The 25,011-nt window shown below is 36.5% G+C and overlaps 1 protein-coding gene across 11 annotated transcripts in view; it reads left to right on the forward strand.

Annotated features, from left to right (window-relative positions):
• GTF2I (general transcription factor IIi) overlaps positions 1–25,011 on the forward strand; it is a 113,076-nt gene that overhangs the window by 49,498 nt on the left and 38,567 nt on the right. For 2 of the 11 annotated variants that reach the window (XM_055339430.1, XM_055339432.1), the window contains exons 10-14: positions 9,204–9,263; positions 11,349–11,405; positions 13,344–13,406; positions 21,155–21,265; positions 22,698–22,763. In XM_055339430.1, coding sequence (XP_055195405.1) covers positions 9,204–9,263; positions 11,349–11,405; positions 13,344–13,406; positions 21,155–21,265; positions 22,698–22,763 — 357 coding nt within the window. The remainder of the gene's footprint in view (positions 1–9,203; positions 9,264–11,348; positions 11,406–13,343; positions 13,407–21,154; positions 21,266–22,697; positions 22,764–25,011) is intronic. The other 9 variants (XM_055339431.1, XM_055339433.1, XM_055339436.1 and 6 more) reach the window with 5 other exon arrangements.

Consider the following 25,011-nt stretch of genomic DNA (forward strand, 5'->3'; position numbering starts at 1 on the left):
TAAATACGACTTTATTGACTTTCTTGATTGGCATTTGCTTATAATTTTTCACTGGAATGAGATAGATTTCAAAAATAGAGCAATGAGTTAAGTAATCTATCTACAGGCAAAATGTACAATAGCCATTAATATTCTTAAAAGGACAAGCAAAAGCTGTGGCACAATTTAGAATTCAGTTCTAGTTTCTATAGTTATTTGAAAGACAGAAAAGAGGTCTTCTGAACCTGGAATCACTCTATTTGTGCAACAAAAAATATCTGTGTAAGCATTATCATTATCTTAAAAATCTATAAAAGGTAAGATAATAAATTTTTAGCTATTAATTTATCACTTTGTTCTATTTTTTTACTTGCTTATTAGGGAGGTATTAAAAGTTGTAGTTTAACAATGCAGTTTGCTCTTATCCATCGTCAGATTTTAGTTTTGAAGAACATTTTCTATATTTTATAGCTCATTTAATTTTTATAGATGTACAAAATACATGAAAATATTAATGTATAAAATCTGATTAGTTTGGTTGTCTCTATATACCTGTAAAGTTATCTTCACTGCAGTGAGGATAATGACATTTCCATAACCCTCAAGGTTCTTTGTATTCTGTTGCAATTCACTGCCCTCTCCAGCCAACCACTGATCTGTTTTCTCTCATTTGACACGAGTTTCCATTTTTCTTGAAATTTCTATAAGTAGAATCATTATGAAGTATGTACTGTTTTCTTGGGATGGGATGTGACTTCTTTCATTCCACATAATTGTTTTGAAATTCATCCACAATGTTGCATATATCCATAGCTAATTCCATTTTATTACCGAGTATTATTCCATTGCTTGGCTGTATACCACAATTTGTTTATTCCTTTTTATATTGTTGGATATTTTGATTGTCTCTAGTTTGGGGGGCTATTAAAACCAAAGTTGCTGTGAACTTTTGTGTGCAAATTGTTGTATGGAAATATACCTTCATTTCTCTTGAGTAGATTCCTAGAAATGGAATAGCTGGGACATATGGTAGGTATTTAATTTTGTAAGAAACCACCAAACTGTTTTGCACGGTGCTTGTACTATTTTACATTTCCACCGGCAGTGCATAAGTAGTTCCTGGTTGTTCCACATCCTTGCCAACACTTGTCCTGTCAGTCTTCTTTTTAGCCATTTTAGTGAGTGTCTTACGAGACCTCATTTTCGTTGTGATTTGCTTAATAGTGGTAACTCATTTAAAAAGATAAGCCCTTATTAGTTCTAGAGCATTGTGAATGTTTTATGAATAAATTTATTCTTATTTGTAATGTGAATAACTGTATACATATATTAAAGTGTTTCACAGTGAATTTTATTATTTTTATCTGCCAGTTTTGAACATTTTATGGCTTGTGATGTTAGTAATCACATGGGTAAAAGGTTGAGAGAATTCTGTGGAGTTTTAAGTAAAGAGTTAAAATTATGGAAAAAAATTTAGCCTTTATAAAAGTAGCTTTTGGTACCTAATACACGTGCATAAATTTAATAAATACTAGTTGATAAAATAGTCTTTTTTTTTTAAAGAGTTTATTTATTTATTCATGACAGACAGAGAGAGAGAGAGAGAGAGAGAGAGAGAGAGAGAGAGAGAGAGGCAGAGACACAAGCAGGCTTCGTGCAGGGAGCCTGATGTGAGACTCGATCCTGGGTCTCCAGGATCATGCCCTGGGCTGAAGGCAGGCGCTAAACCGCTGAGCCACTTGGGCTACCCTAGTCTTTTTTTTCTTAACACATTATTTTTAAAATAAAAAGTCTGTCTTCATCTTTGGTATTGTCTGTTTAGGGTTGTCATTCTCAGCCATGAGTATAGAAGCTTTTTTGTTCCCTTTTGAGTTTGTTCGTTGAGTAATTTAAGGTGATGCTTGAGAAATAAGGGTTGGAGATCAGATGTTTGTAGAGCGAAGATTGTTTGAAATGATATTATCTTAGGTCCAATTGGAGAAGGTAGGAGCTAGACAATGTGTATCTTGTTTTACAAAAATTTTGTGGTTTTACGTTTAGGTCTTCCATCAATTTAGGCCTTATTTTTGCATGGCGTGGCAAATATTTAGTTCAAACTTAAGCAGATGGATATCCAAATTTTCTAGTAGCATTTGTTGAAAAGACTGTTCTTTTCCATTGCATTACCTTGATTTCTGTGTGTCCTTTTGTAAACCTTATATTAACCTGTGTTGAGTGCTATAGCTTATAGTAAGTCCTGAAATCAGATTGTGGCAGTCCTACAGAATTGTTCTTTATAAAAATTATTTTGTCTATTTTAGCTCCTTTATCTTTTCATATAAATTATAAAAATAGGCTTGGTGATTTGTTCAAAAACTGTGGGAATATTGATAGAGATTATGCTGAATCTATATAGCTGATTTGAACTAAGTATCTTAATACCCAATCTTTTAATTCATGAGCATGGTTTATATCTCTTACCTATTTAGCTTTTCCTAGATTTTTTTATCAGAGCTTTGTTTTCAGAGAAAGATCCTGTAGTGCCCATTTTGTAAGATTTATATCTATTTAATGTTTTTTGGTGTAAATGGCATGTAAATGTAAATTCTGATACATTTCAGCTTCCAGCTATAGCCAATACATAGAACTACAACTGACCTTGTATCTTGTGTCTTGGTTAAAATTCACTTATTAGTTGAAGCAACTTGTTGGTGAAATCTTTGGTATTTTCTAAGTAGACAATGTCATTCCTTCCATTTCCTTTCCTTGGGTTAATTGCACAATCTGGGACCCCTGGTGTTGTTTTGAACAGGAGTAGTGAGAGTAGACATCCCTATCCTGTTCACAGTTTTAGAAGGACATCTTTCAGTATAATAGCTGTGAATGTTTGGTAGATGCCTTTCATCAGTTTGAGGAAGTTCTAGTATTCCGAGTGGGAAGAGTGCTTATAGTGATTGGATGTTGAATTCATAGGTCTTTTCTGTATCTCTTGAGATGATTATATGGGTTTTTCTTGTTTAGTCTGTTAAAATGGTGATTAATACTAATTTTCAGATGTTAAACCAGACAGGTATTACTGGGATAATAAACCCTTCTTGGTTATAATGTATTCTTTTTTTTTTTTTTTAAGATTTTTATTTATTCATGAGAGACACAGAGAGAGAGAGGCAGAGACACAGGCAGAGGGAGAAGCAGGCTCCATGCAGGGAGCCGGATGTGGGACTCGATCCCCAGACTCCCGGGATCACGCCCTGAGTCAAGGGCAGACACTCAACCGCTGGGCCACCCAGGCGTCCCATAATGTATTCTTTTAATGTATTATTGATTGTTCTTAAGAGATACTAGTCAGAAAACTTGTTATAAATGTCCTTGTATTTGGTTTTGGTAATGTTGGCCTCAGCAAAATGAATTGGGAAGTGATATACTGGAACAGTATTTGTTTTTTTTTTTTTAAGATTTTATTTATTTATTCATAGACACAGAGAGAGAGAGGCAGAGATACAGGCAGAGGGAGAAGGAGGCGCCACGCAGGGAGCTCAATGTGGGACTCGTTCCCCAGGTCCCCAGGTCCCCAGGATCACACCCCAGGCTGCAGGCAGCGCCAAACCGCTGCGCCACCGGGGCTGCCCTGGAACAGTGTTTTTGAGAATAGGTACTATTCTGTTCTTAAGCGTGTGGTGAAATTTGCCAGTGAAGCCACCTAATGCTTTTGGTTTCCATAATGAAAGGTTTTTTTTTTTTTTTTTTTTTAAGATCTTATTTATTTATTCATGAGAGACACACAGAGAGAGAGAGAGAGAGAGGCAGAGACAAAAGCAGAGGGAGAAGCGGGCTCCATGCATGGAGCCCGATGTGGTACTTGATCCTGGGACTCCAGAATCACGCCCCAGGCTGAAGGCAGGCGCCAAACCGCTGAGCCACCCAGGGATCCCCCAGGTTTTTATTTTTTATTTGTTAAGATTTTATCCATTTATTTGAAAGAGAGTGAGAGAGCACAAGCAGAGGGAACTGCAGAGGGAGAAGCAGACTCCCCACTGAGCAGGGAACCTGATGCAGGGCTGGATCCCAGGACTCTGGGATCATGACCCAAACTGAAGGCAGACGCTTAACCAGCTGAGCCACCCAGGCTCCCCAATGGAAGGTTTTTAAACTTGGTCTGTTTTTTAATTTTTAGATTTCTTTTAATAGTTGTAGGGCTGTTCAGGTCACATACTTCTTGATTGTGCTTTGGCAGTTTGTGTCTCTTAGGGAATCTATTTTGCCAAGTGTTCTTTTTTTATTTTAATATTTGCAAGATGTATAGTGATGCCCTTCTCATTTCTAGTTTTTTAGTTTGTGTCTATCATTTTTTTTTCTTGGTTGCTGTAGCTCAGAGTTTCTCAAGCTTGTCAATGTTGATATTCTGATCAAGCAGTTGATTGTTGTGGGTATCTCTTTTAAGCTATGAATTATAGAATGTTTAGTAGCTTTCCTAGCCTTTACCCACTAGATAGCAGTAGTATCTCCCTAGCTGTGACCATCATGTTGTAATTATGACATAAACTCTCCCTGTGGAGTGGGGATATAATCACTAGCAGTGGAGAACCATTGGTCCAGCTCTAGAGCTTTTACATACTTTTTCTTTTTCTCACAGAACCAGCTTTTACTTTCAGTGACTTTTGCTCTTAGGTTTCTTTCTGTTGTTTTTCTTGTTTTAATTTTAATTTGTGTTTATTTTATGTTTCTTAAGATAAAAGCTTAAATCATTGATTTAAAATCTTTTCTAATATAAACATTTGATGACATAAATTTCTTAAGCATTAGTGCAGCTGTATTCCACAGACTTTGATTTGTATTTGTTTTCTTTCAATTCAAAACATTTTCTGAATTTCCTTGTGATTTCTTCTTTGTCCTGTGGTTTCTGTAGAGGTGTGTAATTTTTTTTATTACATTTTTATTTTAATTCCAGTAGAGTTAACATACAGTATTATATTAGTTTCTGGTTTACAGTATAGTGATTCAACACTTTCAGACGACACCCAGTGCTCATCTCCGACAAGTGTGCTCTTTAATCCCCTTCTCCTGCTTCTACCATCCTTCTGGTCACCTCCTTTTGGTAACTGTCAGTGTGATCTGTATAGTTAAGAGTCTGTTTTCTTGCTTTGTCTTTCTCTGTTATTTTTTTCCCCTTTACTCATTTGTTTTGTTTCTAAAATTCCACACAACAGTAAAATCATAGGGTATTTATCTTTCTCTGACCGACTTACTTTGCTTAGCATAATACTTTCCACCTCCATCCATGTCAGTGCAAATGGCAAGATTTCATTCATTTTTGTGGCTGATTAGTACTCCTTTCTCTGTATATTCCACATTTTCTTTCTCCATTCATCTATCGATAGATAACTACGATGCTTCCATAATTTGGCTAATGTAAGTAATGCTGCAATAAACACAAAAGTGCATGTATCCCTTTGAATTAGTATTATTCTGGTTTTTTGGGCAGATACCCAGTAGTGTGATTACTGGATCATAGCAGAAGTGGGTAGTTTTAATTTCCACATACTTGTAGGCTTTTCAGGTACCTTTCTATTACTGATTCTCTATTTCTGTTATGGTTGGAGAACATTCTTTGTATAATTTCAGTTATTTTAACTTTGTTAAGGTTGATTGGTTGTTATTTAGGTCTGCTGTTCCTACTGCTATTTCTGTCTACTTATTCTGTTAAACAGTATTGAAATCTCCAACTGACTCTAGATCTGTTTCTCCTTTTGTGTTTTCTGAAGGGCTGTTAGATGTCAGTATCCTTAAAACTAGCTCCTTCCCTTGGGCTCCTTTCTAGGCAACCCCCTCCCGTGGTAACTTCCTGACCTGTAGCAACCTACATTAGTTTTGTCTGGTTTTGTATTTCACATAAATGGGATCTTTTTGTGTATACTGTTGTTTTAGGCTTCTTTTTTTAAAAACCGTAAGATTGTATTAATTTATTTTTTTAAGTAATCTCTCCACCCAATTTGGGACTTGAATTCGCAACTCCAATATCCAGCCAGGCACCCCTAGGCTTCTTTTTATAAAACAAAATTTGTGAGACATATTGTTGGGTGTACTTACAGATCATTTATTTACATTGCTGTTTTGTGTTTCTAAAATGGTTTCTTTTAAAGTGAAATGTTCAAACCTAAAGACATAATGTACATCTGCCCGGGTTTATGGAATCTTACTCTCTTGTCATCTCCCCCTGCCCCCTACCACAGTAGAACATGTTAAATATGTAATTGACACTTTTTCTTGGACTCTCTGAAATTTCTACTTTCTTTTCTATTCCTCCGAGTTAACTAGTTTCTTGAAATTGAGGGTCATCCTTACTGATAAACATTTGTTTGGGTGGGGAGGTGAGGGGCAGAGGAAGAGGGAAAGAGAGAATCCTTTTTTTTTTTTTTTTTTAAGGTTTTATTTATTTATTCATGAGAGAGACAGAGAGAGAGAGAGAGGCAGAGGCACAGGCAGAGAGAGAAGCAGGTTCCTGCCGGGAGCCTGAGGCAGACCCGATTCCGGGACTCCAGGATCATGCCCTGAGGTGAAGGCAGAGGCTCAACCGCTGAGCCACCCAGGCCACCCAGGCGTCCTAGAAAGAGAATCTTAAGCAGGCTCCACGCCAGACCAGTGTGATCCTAGATCTCAGGACCCTGAGGTCCTGACCTGAGCTGAAATCCAGAGGCAGACACTTAATCGACTGAGCCACCCACTTGCCCCGTTACCCATAAAGATTTTATAAAGATTTTATGCTTTTATCGCATATCTGCTCCTACAGAAGTGTCTGTGTATTTCCATGCACATGCATTTTATATATGGTATTTTCTTAGTTTTTAAGCTTGACACAAATGGTATTGTACTACATATGTTGGTATGTACATGTTCTTGTGTGTACACAAACTTGCAGTGTAAGTTTTTGGGATTTACTTGTTTTGTCACATAGAAGTTTAATAGTATTATTGTGATAATTTGTTGTATGATTATATTGTAGTTCATTTGATCATTATTCTACATAGGACATTTATGTTTTCTTTCAAAACTTTTGACGTTTTAAAATCGGCTCGGACATATATCTGAGCACTTGTCAGTGTTCCCCTAGGATAGTTAGTGGTCCTTAGATATGAACATTGGGAATGTTTGATTTTTATGACTGAAATGACAAGGCTAGCATTTTGAGTGTGCTTAGAATGAATAAAATCCCAATATATGTGTTAAAACATAGATAGCTAAATGTAAACATCATAGGTAGTTTGAATGGGTAGTGATCTGTGAAGGTATACTGGGCATATATTAACCACTAGAAATCAAGTCTAACAATATAAATTTGAGGCCAAAGAAGAAGAAAGTAATAGGTATAAAAAGTTAGACTATATAATATATACTAATAAGTAACTGAGTTGATACAGTGGTCATTAATATATACTATACACACACAAAAAATATACCCTTGCATATACCTTACAGTGTAAGTATAGCCTCGAAATTAAAATAGAAATAAAGAATTGACACAATTGTGATAAATATATAGGTCTCTAGTCATGTGGGAGATTCTAACAAACGACTGTCAATAACAAAAACATCTCATGCTGTTGAATACCTATAGATAAGTACAATATTTGCATTCTACAGTTTAGAAGCATGAGCTAATTGATTCATATCTAGAACTCTGCACCCAGCACATAAATTTACAAAGCATGGATCTTTTTAAAAAATTGGCTTTAGGGGACACTTGGGTGGCTCAGCAGTTGGGCATCTGCCTTCGGCTCAGGGTGTGATCCTGGGATCCAGGATCGAGTCCTGCATCAGGATCCCTGCAAGGGGTCTGCTTCTCCCTCTACCTATGTCTTTGCTTCTCTCTCTCTCTCTCTCTCTCTCTCTCTCTCTCTCTCTCTAGGTCTCTCATGAATAAATAAATAAATCTTTTAAAAAATTGACTTTATACTTGTTCACAGATAACCTTAAATTCTCTGAACATAATATAATTTGTATAATTAGAAATCAGAAGTAGACAGGTTATTTAAAATAGAAATCCTATACGTTGAAAATCCTACAAAAATGTACTTTGTGTTAAAGAGGACTTTATTTTTACAAAATTAGAACAAGACAATATCGAGAATACTACAAAGCCAGAGTGGAAAAGCAGCTAAAGCCATACTTAAAAGTCAAGTAACACCCTTAGCTATCATTTATTTTCTGTGTATAGTTTACCCACTAGCCCATGACTAGGAAGCAATGAATCTTGTGTTTGAATTCAAGTCTCTTTCATTCAGCATCTTGCTCTTAGTTGAAATTCTGAATATAGTTTGTACATCTTCTCTGAAACTATTTTCTCCTATGATGTGTTCCTTGCTTATAATGTGTAGTTTGGGTCTTTGTGAAATTTCTCATGTGATCCCTTTCAAAAGTCTTAACGATACTATCCAATATTCAGAGACAGTGAAGTGGTTTGTATTCATTTGAGTACAGGAACATTCTATAAGTAGCCATTAAAAACACAGTGTTTTGTTCTCTGTTTTAGATTGATTACCCTCATCACTAACAAGCTTGATACTACATGTAACGTGTTGTCAAAATCTTCATAGTTTTCTGTGGAGGTTTAGTTAATTCAGAATACTTTCTGTATTAATAACTGGGAAGAACAATTAGGTTATTAAGGAATCCTATGAATCTGCAGGAAAGGGGGAATTCTGAATTAATAATTCTTAATTTGTCCTGTTTCTGTTTCAGCGGAGATTCAGGCTTACTGATAGTTTAATTACATGATTTTAGAGAGTTAAGGAAGGTGTAGCAATTTGATTCTGCAGTTTTCTTCAGCATGACAAAAGATGAAGCAAATATTTGTAAAGGAAGGAAGCAATACACTTCGTGTGATAAATCTGCATTTACCATCTGTGTAAAGTGAAAGTTGCAGTTTGCTGTTAGGAACCAAACTTCTGTGTGGAACCCATGTCTACTGTTTCAGACGTGCCATTCCCATTCAATCCATATGTCTGGTCATTTTCAAAATGTCTCTGGACTGTCTACATATGAACTTATCTGAGGACACCTTTTCCATTCAGTAAGACCATGAATTGATGCCACTCATTTTGTCATTTTTTTTCATTTTGCCTTTTTTTTTCTTTTTTTGTTCGTGAAAAGGCTGTATTATTCCATCTCTCTTGTCCAATTTGTTGACTGAGGTGACCCAAAATACAGTTTTGGGATTACTTTTGAAGTATTATCTTTGTATTCCAAAGCAGGCCCTTCCGAAAATGATGATGTTGATGACAAACTCCCCCTTTCGAAGTCTTTACAAGGTATAATGTTTTCACTTCCATTTTCCCACGTACTGTTGTGATGTGATGTTCTTTATATTGGACAGACTGTGTTTTAGTATTAATATCTGTACTGTTACTTTTCTAAATGGAAAAGGAAAAAGAAAATGTATTGGCCTTTTTTTTTTAAACATAAATGAACTTCACAAGCAACAATTTTTCAAAACCAATTTTCCCTTTTGTGAATCTAGTAATGAATCTCGAAATGGGTACATGACACACTTTCATATTTAAGGTAAAGTACACATTTATACCTTATATCAGAATAGTCAGAAATAAGGTTTTTATTGTATAGTTAGTAATGTAAATATCGAGAAGGTCATGTTGATACTTAGTTTTTAGAAAGATTTGTGAAATACCACTTGTAAATAAATCCCTAAGTTTATTAATTGAATACTTTTCTGGGAATTTTTGTATAGTGTGCCCTGACTTGAGGATCATAGGCTATGTGATGGCTTTTACTTCTGTCTATTCTGGCTTTGGTCAAATAGGATCCATTTTTTTTTTTTTTAAGTTTTTAGTTTTACTTTGACTATAAATGTAATTGCTTATTTCAGATTTAAAAAAGAACAGAAAGGACACAGCATCTTTGTTGACAGACACTTGTGTAATATTAGGGTGGAACAGCGTGCTTAACTTGTTATCCTTTACCCACCCTTTCTTTGTTAAATACTATTCTCTGCTCCATTATCTCTCATTCCTTTGACCTCACATCTTTGTTTTCTTTGACTTTACAGTCAAAGAAGCCAGTGCTCCATGAATTCGGATTTTAACATTAAAGGCTGGGGGTGAAAAAAAAAAAAAAAAAAAAAAAAAATAAAGGCTGGGGGTGGGGCACTATGTGTTGAGAAGTATACTTTAAGAGTTAATTAAAGAATAATTCATGTCTCTAGATTTATAGATTTACCTAGTGTTTTGAGCTCAGGTGAGTTTTTATAATATGGAGTTACTGGAAGAGAATCCCAAGATAATCATGGCATCATAAAACTAGACCTTTAAAAACCAAAAGTGTTTGACCTTAGTATGGCATTTTAAGTTAAAAGGTACTAGACACTGAATGGCAGTTTTTGAAACTGTAATCGATGCTCTTTAAAGATCAAAATAAATATTTATGTTTAAACCTATGTCTAGGGGTCACATGTTTAGTATAGCTTCTGAGTTCAGTTGTTAGTTGATAACAAAATGGATTGCATTTTACTTCCCCTATCTGATTTATTCTTACTCCTATGTAATATAGTTTATTGATACCTTAAGGCAGTGATTTTCAGCTTTTTCCATGCTAGTAGCTCAGACATTTAAGGACAGAGGATGATATTCTGGGGCAGTTTGGGCAATTAATCCTAAGTGGCTCTCTAATGTTGTAGATTACTTCTTTCCTATTTATGAGTAAAACTTCTGCACTAGTAGGATGAGCCTGTTTACCTTGTGACTGCCTAACCTGATACATTGCTTTATGTTCCAGTTTTTAGAAGCAGGCAGATTATATTACCTGAATTAAAATGCTTTTGAGACTAAAGGTAGTATCTTAAATTTTAACTTACGAGTTTCCTTTTAGTACAACTTTGATTAAGTAATGGGGATTGCGTTTCCATAGCTTCCGCCATTGTAAAAATGGAAAGCAGGAAACATTTCACAGCAAAACCTGAACTTGTTTGTGTAGACTTTAATAGAGTCTGTGAGCAAAGATAGAATTTACTCTGATTTGTGTTTTTGTGTGTGCGTCATTGACAGATGAGCATGGTACCTTGAACCATAATTGTTCTGTATCTCAAATTCCAACATCTATCAGTAATTATATTGTATAGTTAACAGTAATAATATTAAATCCCCAAACCTACTTAGGTTTCTTTATCTGTTTACATTTTAAAATAATTTCTTGTGCTTTCAAATAGAAGTTTTATGTGTTTTTCTGAATTAGATCGCATTGTTGGAATTAACTGCAGAAGAGTTAATCAGTTTGTATATGTTGTATGGTTAAGTGTTAAATTATTTGCACTGTTGCCTAGTTTCTCTTCTTTCAATGTAAGTTTTTACTGGTTTAGTATATGTGGTTTATTTTCTCTTTAGGGAGCCATCATTCTTCAGAAGGCAATGAAGGAACAGAAATGGAAGTACCAGCAGAAGGTTAGAAATAAAGGGATTTTTAATTTGCAGTAATCATATTATGTTTGTTCTCTATTATAGAGAATATTGCCCTTCAAACACCTTATTTGAACTAAAAAGTTGATTGTTTCGGTATGCCTTCTTAGCCAACAGGTTTATTTTTTTAGTCCTAAGGTGTAATATACATATATAACTGTATTGAGTAATAAAGCATATGGGGATGAAAACAGAAGTGGTAAGTAAAACTCTTCATGATGCAAAATGCTGCCCTTTTTTCCTGATCATCTTGTGCCATATTGCAGATCTCTTAAAGATTGGCTTCAATATTTTAGACCGAAAAATATGACTGGTTTCTGTTCATATTTCATTCTTAAAAATATTACATAATGGTACTTTTTTTTTTAAAGTAGTGTTTCCACGTAAGATTAATAAAGGAGGGATTTTCTCTCTGTTTATTTTTATACCCTTTGGAACTCCTTTCTCTGTTTCTCAGCCAATCCTCCTTTAATTGTGGCGTCAGGGAAATATTTAACTGTGGTATGGCTCCTTAAATTTTACAGATCCTAAGTGAAACTATTATTGAGCCAAATGGCTTCCTATTTCTCAGCAGTTTACATAATTCCAGAAGAATTCTTGTAGATTTTTCCCAAGGAAAATGACTGGTGTAAGGTACCTGAATCTTGTTTCTTGTTTTAGAATTTTGATTTCTCTCAAAAACTGGTCATGTTGTGCCTACCCCCCCCCCCCCGAATAGAAAAGGGAGTCTTTTCGAGAATATTTTTATTCCTTCTATTTGCTTTTTTATTTAACTTTTAAAAATCATTAATTTGATTTCTACCCTCTTTTGAGGATAGGGAGGTCTTAAGGTCCCTGAAATGTCGGCTAAGTTTTCCAAATTCGGTTTTAGAATTAGGTTTCTAACTGAAGTACATATCTTGCAAAAATATCAAGATGCTCATTTTCAACAATATTTTACATTTCTTTTTGAGATCTTTTTATAGAAAATTGTGTGGATTATTATTATTTTTTTAATGTTTAACTGTCAGTAGGTAATTAGATGGTTTCCTCTGTAACGTTTGTTTTAGATAGGTGGTCTATGTGCAACAGTGAGCTACCTGTGTGCAGGCCACACCTGGCACAGGGCTTCTTCAGGCAGTCTGCATTGCTCCATAGTCCACATTCTAGGCTTTGAAATACTTGATGTTTGAGATTTTTATTGTCCCATTTCAGTATGAACAGAGTTGAGTTGGACCTGGGTTCTGGTCTTTATTCTTTTACTAACAAGTGAACATAATCTTTGGCAAATCAATTAATCTCTCAACCTTTGCAAAATGAAAAGAGAGTTGACAAGGATACTCTCTAGCTGAGCTTTCTAGCACTAACATTCTCATGTACATTTGTTTTGTGTAGTAGTACAAAAAGAAACAAAAGATCTTATGTTTTACGAGTCTGCTGCATATCATGTTAGGGGATTGAGTCCTCTCTGCTTCTGTCCCAGCCATTATCTTGATATGAAGGTCCCCAGATTAAAAAATGGATTGTGGTTTTATTTAATGCTGTAAACCACTCCTAGGATCTCTGAAAGGAGAGGGGAAATAGTAAACAAGAGAGAAAGCCTCGAGTCTGTCCTAGCATTTTCTAGTTTCAGCAGGAAAACAATAGTGACGGCATTATAATCTCCTTCCTGTAAACTCGCAGGTTTTTGAGTCCGTTAATGCTTACTGCAAGTAGCTTGGTATTATCAAGTAGTTGTCCAGAGGTTTTCTTTCTGTTTTCCCTCATCTCTGTTTGCCATGAAAAGGGTCAGATGTTCTAACCTAACAACTATGGGCTGAATTCAAATGCCAGTAACAATTTTCTCGTAGGCTGCTTTTGGAGTAACAGTGAATCAGTGAAATGTTGGAACTTACAGAAAGTGCTGTATAACGAATGTCATTTTAGAATTTTATTTTTTTCAAGATTCTACTCAGCATGTCCCTTCAGAAACAAGTGAGGACCCCGAAGTTGAGGTGACTATCGAAGGTTAGTTCCCGGAAGCCTGGATTCCAAAAGTGGACTTCTGGTCATAAAACCCTTTGTCACATTCACATTGCCGAGTATACATTCCATTCATTCTTAACGGAAACTTGTGAGAAGAACTGATGCATATATGTGTATGTGTGACCGAGGCGGCCCGCTTCCCAGCAGTGCAGCCAGTGCTTTGGGAGCTCTAGACAACCAGGCAGAGTGTGAGCACAGGCAGCGGCCCGCAAGTCGACCGAGCTGTCCTTCACTGTCACTGGGAATCGAAAGTAAACACATGAAAACAATGACCAAACATGATGCCCACAAAAACAGTTTAGAACCTGTGCTTGGGTTGCAACAGAAGAGAGCTAATTTGTACCTCCATGAGCTGGAAGGGAAAGTGTGGAGAGTTCCTTCCTCATTCTTCACATTTGCCCCTAGAACACTATTAAAGGCTGATGCAGAATCTGTCTTTAAAAATGATTATTGAAGCAGTAGCGATGAATAGATGCTCAAGTAACATCTTTAGTGACAGTGGCTTCAAACCTAGTTTTGTCTTCCAAGGTACTGCATGAATGCAGATAGGCCAGGATTATGAATAAATCAAGCTAATAGAAAATTATTAATAGTATCACTTCTCATGTTTAATAATTCCTAAATGCATGTTGATATTTTTCCTTTTCAATTAACGGCTTATGCTACTCCTCTAAAATGCCCCCCCATCTCTCCTCCCTTCCCCTCCACTAGTAGTACTTTCTTAGAGTAAAATATTGAAACATTACAATAAATTGTACTATGTAAAGTTTTGTTTACCAATCCTGCTCTGTTCTAAAATCCCTAAACTCGGGTAAATACCAGTTTATTGTGTATAAATACACGTGTATGTATATATTTAGTTTTGCAAAAATATATAGATATTTTCAGCATACATTATAATGATCATTTAAAATACACATATATCACATTTCCATAGAATTCCCCCCTTCAACCACACATCTTAGTGATTCAGGGTTTTGAGATTTGTTTTGTTTTTTGTTTTTTCCTGCAGCCTAACCTTTTTTAATTTGAATCTCTCTCTCTCTTTTTATAACCTGTCTCCTTTGTTATTTGGTTATTTATCATGTTTTGCTGTTTCATACTACTCAAAATGTTTGTCTTCATTGCTTCTGAAATATGTTGATGATTCTCGTGAGAATTTGTTTCATACTTCATGTCTTAATATCTCAGTATCACACACACATTTCTTGAATCATTAATATAATTTCACTAACCTAAAAGCAATTTTGAATTGTTTGTAGAATTTAACTGTTAGAACTGTTAGTTAGAAGCCTCATTAATTATGAGAGAAGAACTTTTTAAAAGTATGTAAATATTATATACACTCAGAACTTTGTCCTTTCTGCAGAGATAGGAAAAATAGACGATTAATAAAATTATTAGAATAAAACTTTTTTATGACAGGGTGAGAAGGGGCAGAGGGAGAGAGAGAAAATCTTAAGCAGGCTTCTCTACTCAGTGCGAGCCTGATCTAAAACTCAGTCTCTTGACCCTGAGATCATGACCTGAGCTGGAACCAAGAGGGACACTTGACCCCATTGATCCACCCAGGTGCCCCTAGAATGAAACTTTTAAGTAGGACTAGTAACCTAGTAGATTTAGGAATACTTAAAGCAGGTAAAAACTTAAAATTGCTTAGAAAATAAATACTTGACATTTATAGCACAAGACCTTTAAAGATAATCATGAAATGAATGGATCTTGAGCCTGAAGTGTCAGTCTTTTCAGTTTTAACTCTTTGAAGGGGAATGATAAATCCTGTCTCTCTGAATTTGAGACAGTGCCAGAAGTTTGCTTTACCCATTCTAATTTATCCACAAGTAGTAGAATTTCTTTATGGTCAGAAGACCAGTGAAATGCCAGGTTCTTGGAAAGTAATTGCCTTTTCGGCTGTCATCCTCCACAGCATATACTTTTACACACATGGTCAATATCAACCTTAATTTAAATTGATGATTTTTAATCATTATCTATGACTAGTTAAGATATTGATAGAAAAAGAAAATGTGGTAAAGCCTCCTAATACAAAAAATATACAAGCATTGAACAAGAGGGATGGGTTTTTTGTTTGGTTTTGTTTTAAGACAGTGACTTATAAAATGATTCCTACTATACGAAGTTTTGAGGTTGAAAAATCCCTGTGTTTCATGAATGAAGTACATTTAAAAGGAAAATTATCTCTAGAGAATGATACCAGTTTTGTTTAAGAAAATGCTGTGCTTAAAAGAAGATACATGAAGGTAATCCTACTTGCTTGGGATGACTTTTATTTTCGTATCTTTCTATATTTCCCAAATAGTTTATAGAAAAGAAAAACAAAAAAAACTTGTCATCAAGTAAGTTTGTTAGACTTTTCCACAGCACTTTATTGTTGATCTCTGCATTTGAAATCATATGGAGCTGCAAAGAGGTTAATTTGGCATCACTGAAGACACATTATCTAGGACCGTAGTCCTTACCATTGCTGGTGGTGTGCTTGGAGTTGTGCTCTTCCATCTGTGGTGATGCATTTGTCCTTGGAGCCAGTGGTATACATTCCCCTCGTATGTGACTTAGGTTTGGAAAATTGCCTTTGGAATAAGAGGCTTGCCTTAATTTAGTAAACATCATGCCTGCATTTGGAAGTAAAATTGGATTGCTGATAGGTCTTTAATACATCTTATTTATTTATTTAAGATTTTATTTATTTATTCATGAGAGATACAGAGAGAGAGAGGCAGAGACATAGGCAGAGAGAGAAGGAGGCTCCTCACAGGGAGCCCAGTGTGGAACTCCATCCCGGACCCGGGGAATCACGCCCTGAACCAAAGGCAGACACTCAACTGCAGAGCCACCCAGGCATCCCGAGGGAATCTTATTTAGAACCGTTTGCTCTCGCTGTCATGGGCATGATAATACAGGAGTGTTTTGTGCTTCAGAAGAGGCTCCCATCATGCACTCTTCTCTGTTAGGGCACTGGTTCCCAAACCTGAGCCTCTCACACATGTCCGTTGTGCTGTGGCAAAACCTCCTGTTCATTTCTTCACTCAAGGTTTTCCTTTAAGTTGATTGTAAGGAGACTCATTTAGAAACAAATCCTTCATTTTCTGAAGTAAAGCTGTGTTTGAAATATTAATTTTCTCTCTCCCTGTCCATGGAAACATACACAAATACTTCAACACAGCAGTGCGGTTCTACATGTAGCAGGCACATGGACTGTTATTGGAGAACACTGTGTTAGAGCTTCAATAGCTGGATGACTTGTCATCCTCCATTGGAATCCTTTTTTTGTGACACTCATGAGTAGGATTTTCATAAATATTTGGCTGCTGCTTATAATTAAGGACTCCGCTATGCAAGTATTCGTTTAATCATTGTGCAAATAACCACCACCTCGTATGTGCCTGGGATTGCACATGGTGATTAGGATTTAGGAAGGAACAGGATAGGCAAGTCTGCTAGAGGTATTTGATCAAGAGGAGCAACAGTTCTGTTCCTCCCTTTGAGGAAACAAGGCTGCTTTGTGAAAGACTGAGTAGACTGGAGCAGAGCAAGAACATCGGCCTTAGAAGCTGTTGTGTTCAGCTACCCAGGGCCAGAGGCCAGATGTTTTAGAGCAGGATGGAGGCATTGGAGATCAAAGTAGGTGAATTGTGAGTCTGTTCTGAAAATAGAGCCAGTAGGCTTTGCTGTTCGTCACTGTTTAATTATTGTGCTTATCTTGGAAACATTATCAGCATGTTCATAGGATCTGGATGGTTAAGTACGTTATAGTATTTGAAATTTTTTGTGTTTCGAATTATATAGCTGCTTAAGGATCATATAATGAGTTTCCTTTTTTAATTTTTTTTTATATAATGAGTTTCCTATTGTTTCTGTAAAAATTAGAGTTTTAAAGGAGTTGGGACCTAGATCCATGGATGAAAACTGCCATCCATTAATTTTAAAATGCGTAGGGTAATTCATGGCTCTGCATAATTTCAAGAGGAATATGGTATCTAGTTTATTAGTTTGATCTTTATTTTTATTTTTATTTTTTTATTTATTTATGATAATCACAGAGAGAGACAGAGAGAGAAGCAGAGACATAGGCAGAGGGAGAAGCAGGCTCCATGTACCGGGAGCCCGATGTGGGATTCGATCCCAGGTCTCCAGGATCGCGCCCTGGGCCAAAGGCAGGTGCCAAACCGCTGCGCCACCCAGGGATCCCTTCGTTTGATCTTTAAAAAATAGATGTCAGATTGTATGGTGGAAGCATCACCATTGGATTGTGTTGCAAATAAAAGTAGCAAAAGATTTGTTTTGTTTTGTTTTTTTAATTTTTTTTTATTTACTTATGAGAGAGAGAGAGAGAGAGGCAGAGACACAGGCAGAGGGAGAAGCAGGCTCAATGCACCGGGACCCCGATGTGGGACTCGATCCCGGGTCTCCAGGATCGCGCCCTGGGCCAAAGGCAGGTGCCAAACCGCTGCGCCACCCAGGGATCCCCAGAAGATTTGTTTTATATTTCATTAATGCATTCAGCGTTAAGGATGCCATAATAAATTTAAGCTCTGAAGTCTGTGCTGTCCTGTAGGTATATTTGTAAATATGTTGCAGAAAAGGGAATGGACTTCTCTAAATACACATTTTGAGTTAGGGACAGTAGTTGCCTTTTTTTTCAAGGTGTGGTAGGTGCTTGTGTTAGTACTGGCAGCATAATACTTCTCTATTCCCGCATAACAACTTCTGCACATTAAAATATTTTGAAATTTATCTTACCAGCTTTTAGCATTGATGATGTAAACATTTTTAGTTTGGGGTTGAATTCGAAGCCTCCTGAAATATGCATCTTTTAACACAAAAGTGGGTTGTTTCTAATGTGGAAATGCCACGATAATTAGAATGACAGTGTTCTGTCTGCCAGACTTGATTGTCAGAAGAGGCAAATGCTTAGAGCTTTATTTGATATTTTTGCTACAGAGAATTAAGTAATTTTTATCCTTTGTGGAAAGGATTTTGAAGTCAAAATAACATTTGCTTGTACTTTCTCAAAAGAAGTTAGTTTTTTGCAGAAAAAATGTGGAAAAGGCTATGGAAGATATGGTCAGGCTCGTAGCTGTTACTTTGATTTCATTCCACGTTTCACGTGATTTAAAACGTCCAAAGATTGATTAGTAAATATATGAAATGGCTTAGTCTTTTACTAGAATGTGTGGTGTAATTTTTTTTTACCACAAGTAATTAAATTTATTCCTTTGTATTTGTTCACATTTATAGATTAAACATACTTGTCGCTGGAGAGAAATGGGATACCACTCTTTAATATATTATGGTCTGTTCAATTGCTTGTCTTATTTGAAAACACTCTCCTAGATTTGTCTTTGTTCTTTATTTCTGTTTATAGTTAATGAGGTTACTTTTATAAAATTTGTGTATCCTATTAAATCCTTTATGTTGTAAAATAAAGCTGGACTGATCAAAGAGGTCTTGACACTAAAGAAAAGCTGATTTGCCCTTGCCCCTGGGCCTCAGTTTCAAAGAGCTTGTAGTGGAGATTAATATAATAGATTGCTGGGATTCTTCATTACCACCCTCCAGCTCTCTTGTCGTCTTAATTTTATACTTTTAGTTTTCATTTTATGTAATTCAGTTAACAATCAGTTTAAATGATGACCTATAGAAGTAGGCTACATTTACCCTACAGAGAAAGTATTTTTGCTTTTAATGTTATTGCTTAATGTTTGTAAAGAAACGTTAACATCAAGAGTTTAAAATGCTTTGACATGGGGGCGCCTGGCTGGCTGAGCCAGCAGAACATGCCACTCTTGATCTCAGAGTCATGAGTTCGAGCCCCACGTTGATGGTAGAGATTACTTAAGATAAAACAAAGCGGTTTGACACTATTCATAGGTGAACCGAGTGTCTTTCATTTTACTTTATGCAAACTAGCATGAAAATACTCGTCTGCTTCTAAAAATCTGGAAGTTGAAAAAAATGGGGTTGGTTTTTTTTGTTCCCAGTACGTTTTCAGAATCGAAGGGCAAACATATTAATGACACTTCTTATGTTTTCCCAAATGTGTCTTTTTAGATTGAATATAATTATTCGATAATCTTTATAGTCTTTTGACCATTTTTATAGTCATTTGACCACTAATCCTTGTAGTAATTTAATAAGCCCAGATGACATGATCGAGTTTTATTTTACTAGTTTGTAATTTTAAAATCTTCTACAATAGATTTCTTTTTTTCTGGATTTGAAGAAGTGTTTCTACAGTGGCTGTCAATACATGAAAGAGTATTTTAAGTTGTTTATATGATAACATTTCCCACTATCCCCTAAATGTGGCATTTTGGTCTTTTCCAGCTCATAAATGGGTCCTGATGTGACTTAACCTGGTATTGGTGACATTGGTGACTTTTTCTCCTATTGGTTGGAATAATCAGCAAATGATTTCAGGTTACTAGAGTATCTCTTGGTGTTTGAGGAAGAACCAGGATTACAGTGTCTGATTGTGTTCTATGATGCCGGGAGAGGAATGACATACACGTCTTTTAAGCTTCGGTCAGATTTTCCCTTGATTAACGTACAAAATACATAGAAGTTATGTATGGTTGTTCTAGGCAACATTGTGTATTTGCTGAATTGGAATTTCTTGTTCTCTCTTTGAGAGTACCATGTTAGTGTGCTGGTAAGAGTCACACTCAGAGTCTGATCTCAGCTGCACTGCTGAGTGGTGTGTCATGGTTAAGTCACAGAACACTTGCTAAGCCGATTTTTTGAGTTGTGAGAGGAAAGTGAAAATTATTTAGGAGAGTGACCTGTAGTACTTGAATGGCATCTTTTTGAGATTGTCTTTAATACAGTGATTATTTCTTTCCCATTCCCAGATTGAATTTCAAGTAGAGATTTTGTAAAGTGGTAGTTTTAGTAATGTATGGATGATGTTTGAGCAGAAATCAGTATTGTACCACAGGACATTTTCAGGGTTCTAGAAAAAGATGGCATTGGTAGCTTTTCTTATTTTATCCAGATGTCCTTAATTCTAGCATTAGATGCAGTTTCCTAGCAGAGTCGCACTGCAGACATATCCACTAAGACAGTATCATGAACTCGGGCTACCAATGTCTTAAGTCGTCTACATTCTGTACTTAAATATCTGCTTGCCCACTTCTACTAGGTTTTGTGTTGACTCAGCGTTATCTGTTTCACAAATAATGTAGCATTATTTCATTAATTCTGTAAGTTCTGTGTTTGTTAAAAATGTTCGACATACAGTTACCCACCCTCCCTTGTTTGTGCATGCTTGGATCTCGTATGAGCTGAAATAGTTTTCTCTTCAAGCTATGTTTCCTCCCCCTTTTCTTACATATTTGTAGAACTGTAGTTACCTGTCTCCGTTAAAACCTTTTTCTTGAAAAGACTTTAAAGAGATTGTAATCTCAAGAGTTGAGAGGAGTTAGGGGAGAAGGGAAATCTATGAGGACGTGGTTCCAGTTAAGCAAAGTCAAGATGATGAAGTAAGGTAGAGAGATGAGGACTGTCTACCCGAGCACAGCCTCCCAGAGCAGGAAAGCTGAAGGGGTTACTGGGAGGGACTAGGCACAGATGCCCGCAGGGAGGTGCTGACTGCGGCTGCCCACGGGGGTGAAGACTCCCACCTCTGTCTTTGAATATTGAGGATTGAACAGCGGTAGCTGGGACTATGTCATACTGTTCCTCCGGTGATAACCATTTTCTTTTTCAAGATGATGATTATTCTCCACCTACCAAGAGACCAAAGAGCAGCGAGCCGCCCCAGCCAGCGGTCTCGGAGCCTGCCAATGCTGGGAAGCGGAAAGTGAGGGAGTTCAACTTCGGTACGTTCAAGATCAGACGTGGGCAGGCGCCTTTCCTCTCTGTCCTTCCAGTGATTTCTTGTAGAACTTTGAGCCATTCTGGTGAGCGTGGAGGGAATGAGCTGCTTTAAAAATACATTACTACCTTAGATTAGCACAGTTGGAAACAAGCTTACAGACACTGCTGAAGCAAGGTTTGGGGCTGAGCACGAGGCACGGCATCTTCTGATGTTAAGTACAGTTAATAGACTTTGAGTCAGGGTTTTGACGACTTAGTAATTAAGTCGTTTTTCTTCACTTTAAAACCTCATTTGCTTATTTAAAATCTATTTTACGCATTGATTTTTCTTGTACTGTGTAACTGCCAGCAGCTAATCTAAACAAGCCCCAGCGGATGATGTATCTTTTTTAAGGGACTAAATATCAGTGGAGCAAATTATATTTGCGATCCATATTTTGAATAGTTAGAACATTTCACTTGTGTACTTTTTTTTTTTTAAGATTCTATTTATTCATGAGAGACACAGAGAGAGGCAGAGACACAGGCAGAGGGAGAAGCAGGCTCCATGCAAGGAGCCCAACTCAGGACCCAATCCCGGGACTCCAGGACCACGCCCTGGGGCCGAAGGCAGGCGCTAAATCGCGGAGCCACCCAGGGATCCCCACTTGTGTACTTTTTAAGTAGCTTTTTAAGTATTTTAATTTGTCATAGTCATAAATGTTGGATATAAATTGATTTTTATATGGATAGTAGTAAGTTTGCAGCTATTTATATTCCTTAGCACTCTCTTGAAGGGTGCAACTGTGTTTAAATACTTATTTCAACAGAACATAGGCATGCTTTAGAAAGTTTTCAGAATGACCTTAGACACCTCCTCTTTTTTGCCTCCACTTAATACTGTTTAATTGGACTGGTCTTTTTTGACCTTTTTAGAAATTATCAGGCTAAAAAGAGGTACTCAGCTTATTTTGAAAATAAACTTTGTTTTTCTTAAAGGTTTTTTTTTTATTTATTTAAGTAATCTCTGTACCTCATGTGGGGCTTGAACTCAATGGCCCCAAGATCAAGAGTTGCACATTCTTTTGACTGAGCCAGCTGGATGCCCCTTGAAAATAAACTTTCAAAAACATCTCTTATAACCTCTCACTGGACCAATCCTAAGAAGCACAAAAAAGAGAATAGTTCTTCAGAAAACAATAAAATTATATAGATGGAGTTGCATTATTAAAAATTAGGATGGGTGCACTAGCTGACTCAGTAAGTGGAAGACTGTTGGTCTTGGTTGGGGTCATGAGTTCAAGTCCCATGTTGTACATAGAGATTACTTAATATAAAAAAAATAGGATATATTATGTAGAAAATAAGTTATTAGATTTTGGATGATTGTAATATAATAGTGTGTCCAAACGGGGATTTATTATTTAGATGTAACTTGAAATCTCAATTTTTCAGAGAAATGGAATGCTCGAATTACTGATCTACGGAAACAAGTGGAAGAGTTGTTTGAAAGAAAATATGGTGAGTCTAAACTCAGGTATTCTTTTTATTTTATTTTAAGATTTTATTTATTTGACAGAGCACAAGCAGGGGGAATTGGCAGGCAGGACAGAGAGGGAGAAGCAGACTCCCCACTGAGCAGGGAGCCCTATGAGGGGCTCCATCCCAGGACCCTGGGATCATGACCTGAGCCAAAGGCAGATACTTAACTGACTGAGCCACCCAGGCACCCCTAAACTAAGAAATTCTTGTAATAGTTTGTCGATAAGCCTTTTAACAATGAGGTTATATATCATCCAATGTAAGAAAGTCCACTTCTCTCAGTGAAGTGTGCCTTGCTTGTATATGGTTCCCTCAGAAGGTCATGGGGAGTATCTGTCCAAATATTAGAAACCCTATCTCCTAGATTACTTTGATGTTTTGGGAAAGTTTTCTTTCTGTGATTACCAGGAAGCATTTCTCTTAACACTTCAACATGAGCCTTTGGGAGTTGATTTACATATTTGTTGCAAAAGTCCCGGATCTTGGAGTTTGAACTGAAGTTGAGATTCTTTAGTAATAGTCTTACTTCATCTGCTATGTTAAGTCTGGTATTCATCTAGTGTCCCAGTTTTTGATGATTGATACATAATTGGTTAAGTTAGATCTCAAATTCTCTTCTCCTTTCCTTTCATTATTCTATCCTACATCTGTCTTTTGATAGTGATCAAGGAAACAAGCACCGTGTTACCACCAGTTGGTATATATTAAATGCTCACCTAAAAATAGCAGCCATCATTGAACTGTGTTTTTATTTGGAGGATTCCTTACTTTGTACTAGACTGACAGTCTATAAAATGGGCTGATTCACTGAATTTTCACTTGAAAATCCTGTATTTAGTGTGTTCTCCTGTATCACTGAGTTTCTCTGGGTTACGCTCTTGAATGATAAACTACACAGGTATTATTTACTTTGATAAACTTCAAATATGAGCTCCTGTACCATTTTTCATGGATGACAGCCACCCCGTCTGTGGAGATTCAGAATGAGAGCAAATTCAGTAACAAATTCATTTAACTTTCCCCTAATGCTTTCAGTTATTTCCTTAAGATTCTCTTAGTAGCCTTCCCTCTCCAGTAGCCAGAGCAGTTTGCCTGTGATTTTAATTGGTCCACTTCAAAGCAGAAACTCCCAGAACCTGTTCTACATTAAGCAGTGTCCCATACTGGTAAGGTTACAGGCCCTGGGGACAGAATGCTCGGCCATTTCTCTTCATTCCTCTCTGAGCCTTTCTTGGGAAAGGATCAGCGGAGCTGAGGATGTGTTACGAAGATTTGATAAGATAGACAGCATAGTGTCTGTAAATTACTTCCTGTAATAGGTTGTATGTAATTAGCAAGTGCTTTTTGTTTACACATTTGTTATTATATACTTACTGTAGTACTGTTTGCAGTAAAAATAATTACTCTTAGACAGTTTTAGAAATCTCAGTGCTTCTCATAAAAAGAAATTCTGTTTTTGCTTGGTGATTTATTTCATTATTTTGCATGTAAGAAAATAATGTTTTCCTAGCATGATGAGATTATAAGAACATTATTCACATTTTACAAATTGAAACAATAGTGATAGCCTTAGGGGAAGATGCTTTCTTTGTTATGTGAATAGGATTTTCAGATGCAGTACATCAACAAAGGATGTTAAATGTAACTCAGCAGGAATGCGTACTGAGGTCCACTTGAAACTTCAGTACAGGTATTAACATTCAGCAAACAGACTTCTACATAGAATACTAGTGAAAAAGGATGGCTGTTTTGATGAGGTGGGATTCCTGTGGAACAAGGAGGAGGCAGCAAGGGGGGGGGAGCTTTTTGGCCAGGTCAGTAGCTCATTGGCTGTTCTTGCTGTACACCCCCTAGAAACCTTTTTCCATAACTGCTGTGCTCATCGAGTGAAGTAAAAGCCTTTGAGAGGAGTGATATGTGTCTGCTCTGCAGTCCTAAAATATTTGGCATTGATTGACTCAGTATCAAAATATTTAAATGAAATTTTTAATACAATCTATAAATGTGTCTCTGTTGTAGATGAGCTTAACTCATGCTTTTTAAAACCTTTTTATTAAATTTTCCAAACAAAACTAAAAGTAAGTGATACAGAGACCCTCTAAGTATCCATCACCCAAATTCAACAACCTTTAACATTATGAGAGTTTCCTTCTTGTCCTCTCTCTCCTGTCCCATCTCTTTTTGATGCAAACTTATTTTAAAATTACAATATCCTGGGATGCCTGGG

Source organism: Nyctereutes procyonoides, unplaced genomic scaffold (genome assembly GCF_905146905.1).
Source record: "Nyctereutes procyonoides isolate TBG_1078 unplaced genomic scaffold, NYPRO_anot_genome, whole genome shotgun sequence".
Classification (NCBI taxonomy): domain Eukaryota; kingdom Metazoa; phylum Chordata; class Mammalia; order Carnivora; family Canidae; genus Nyctereutes; species Nyctereutes procyonoides.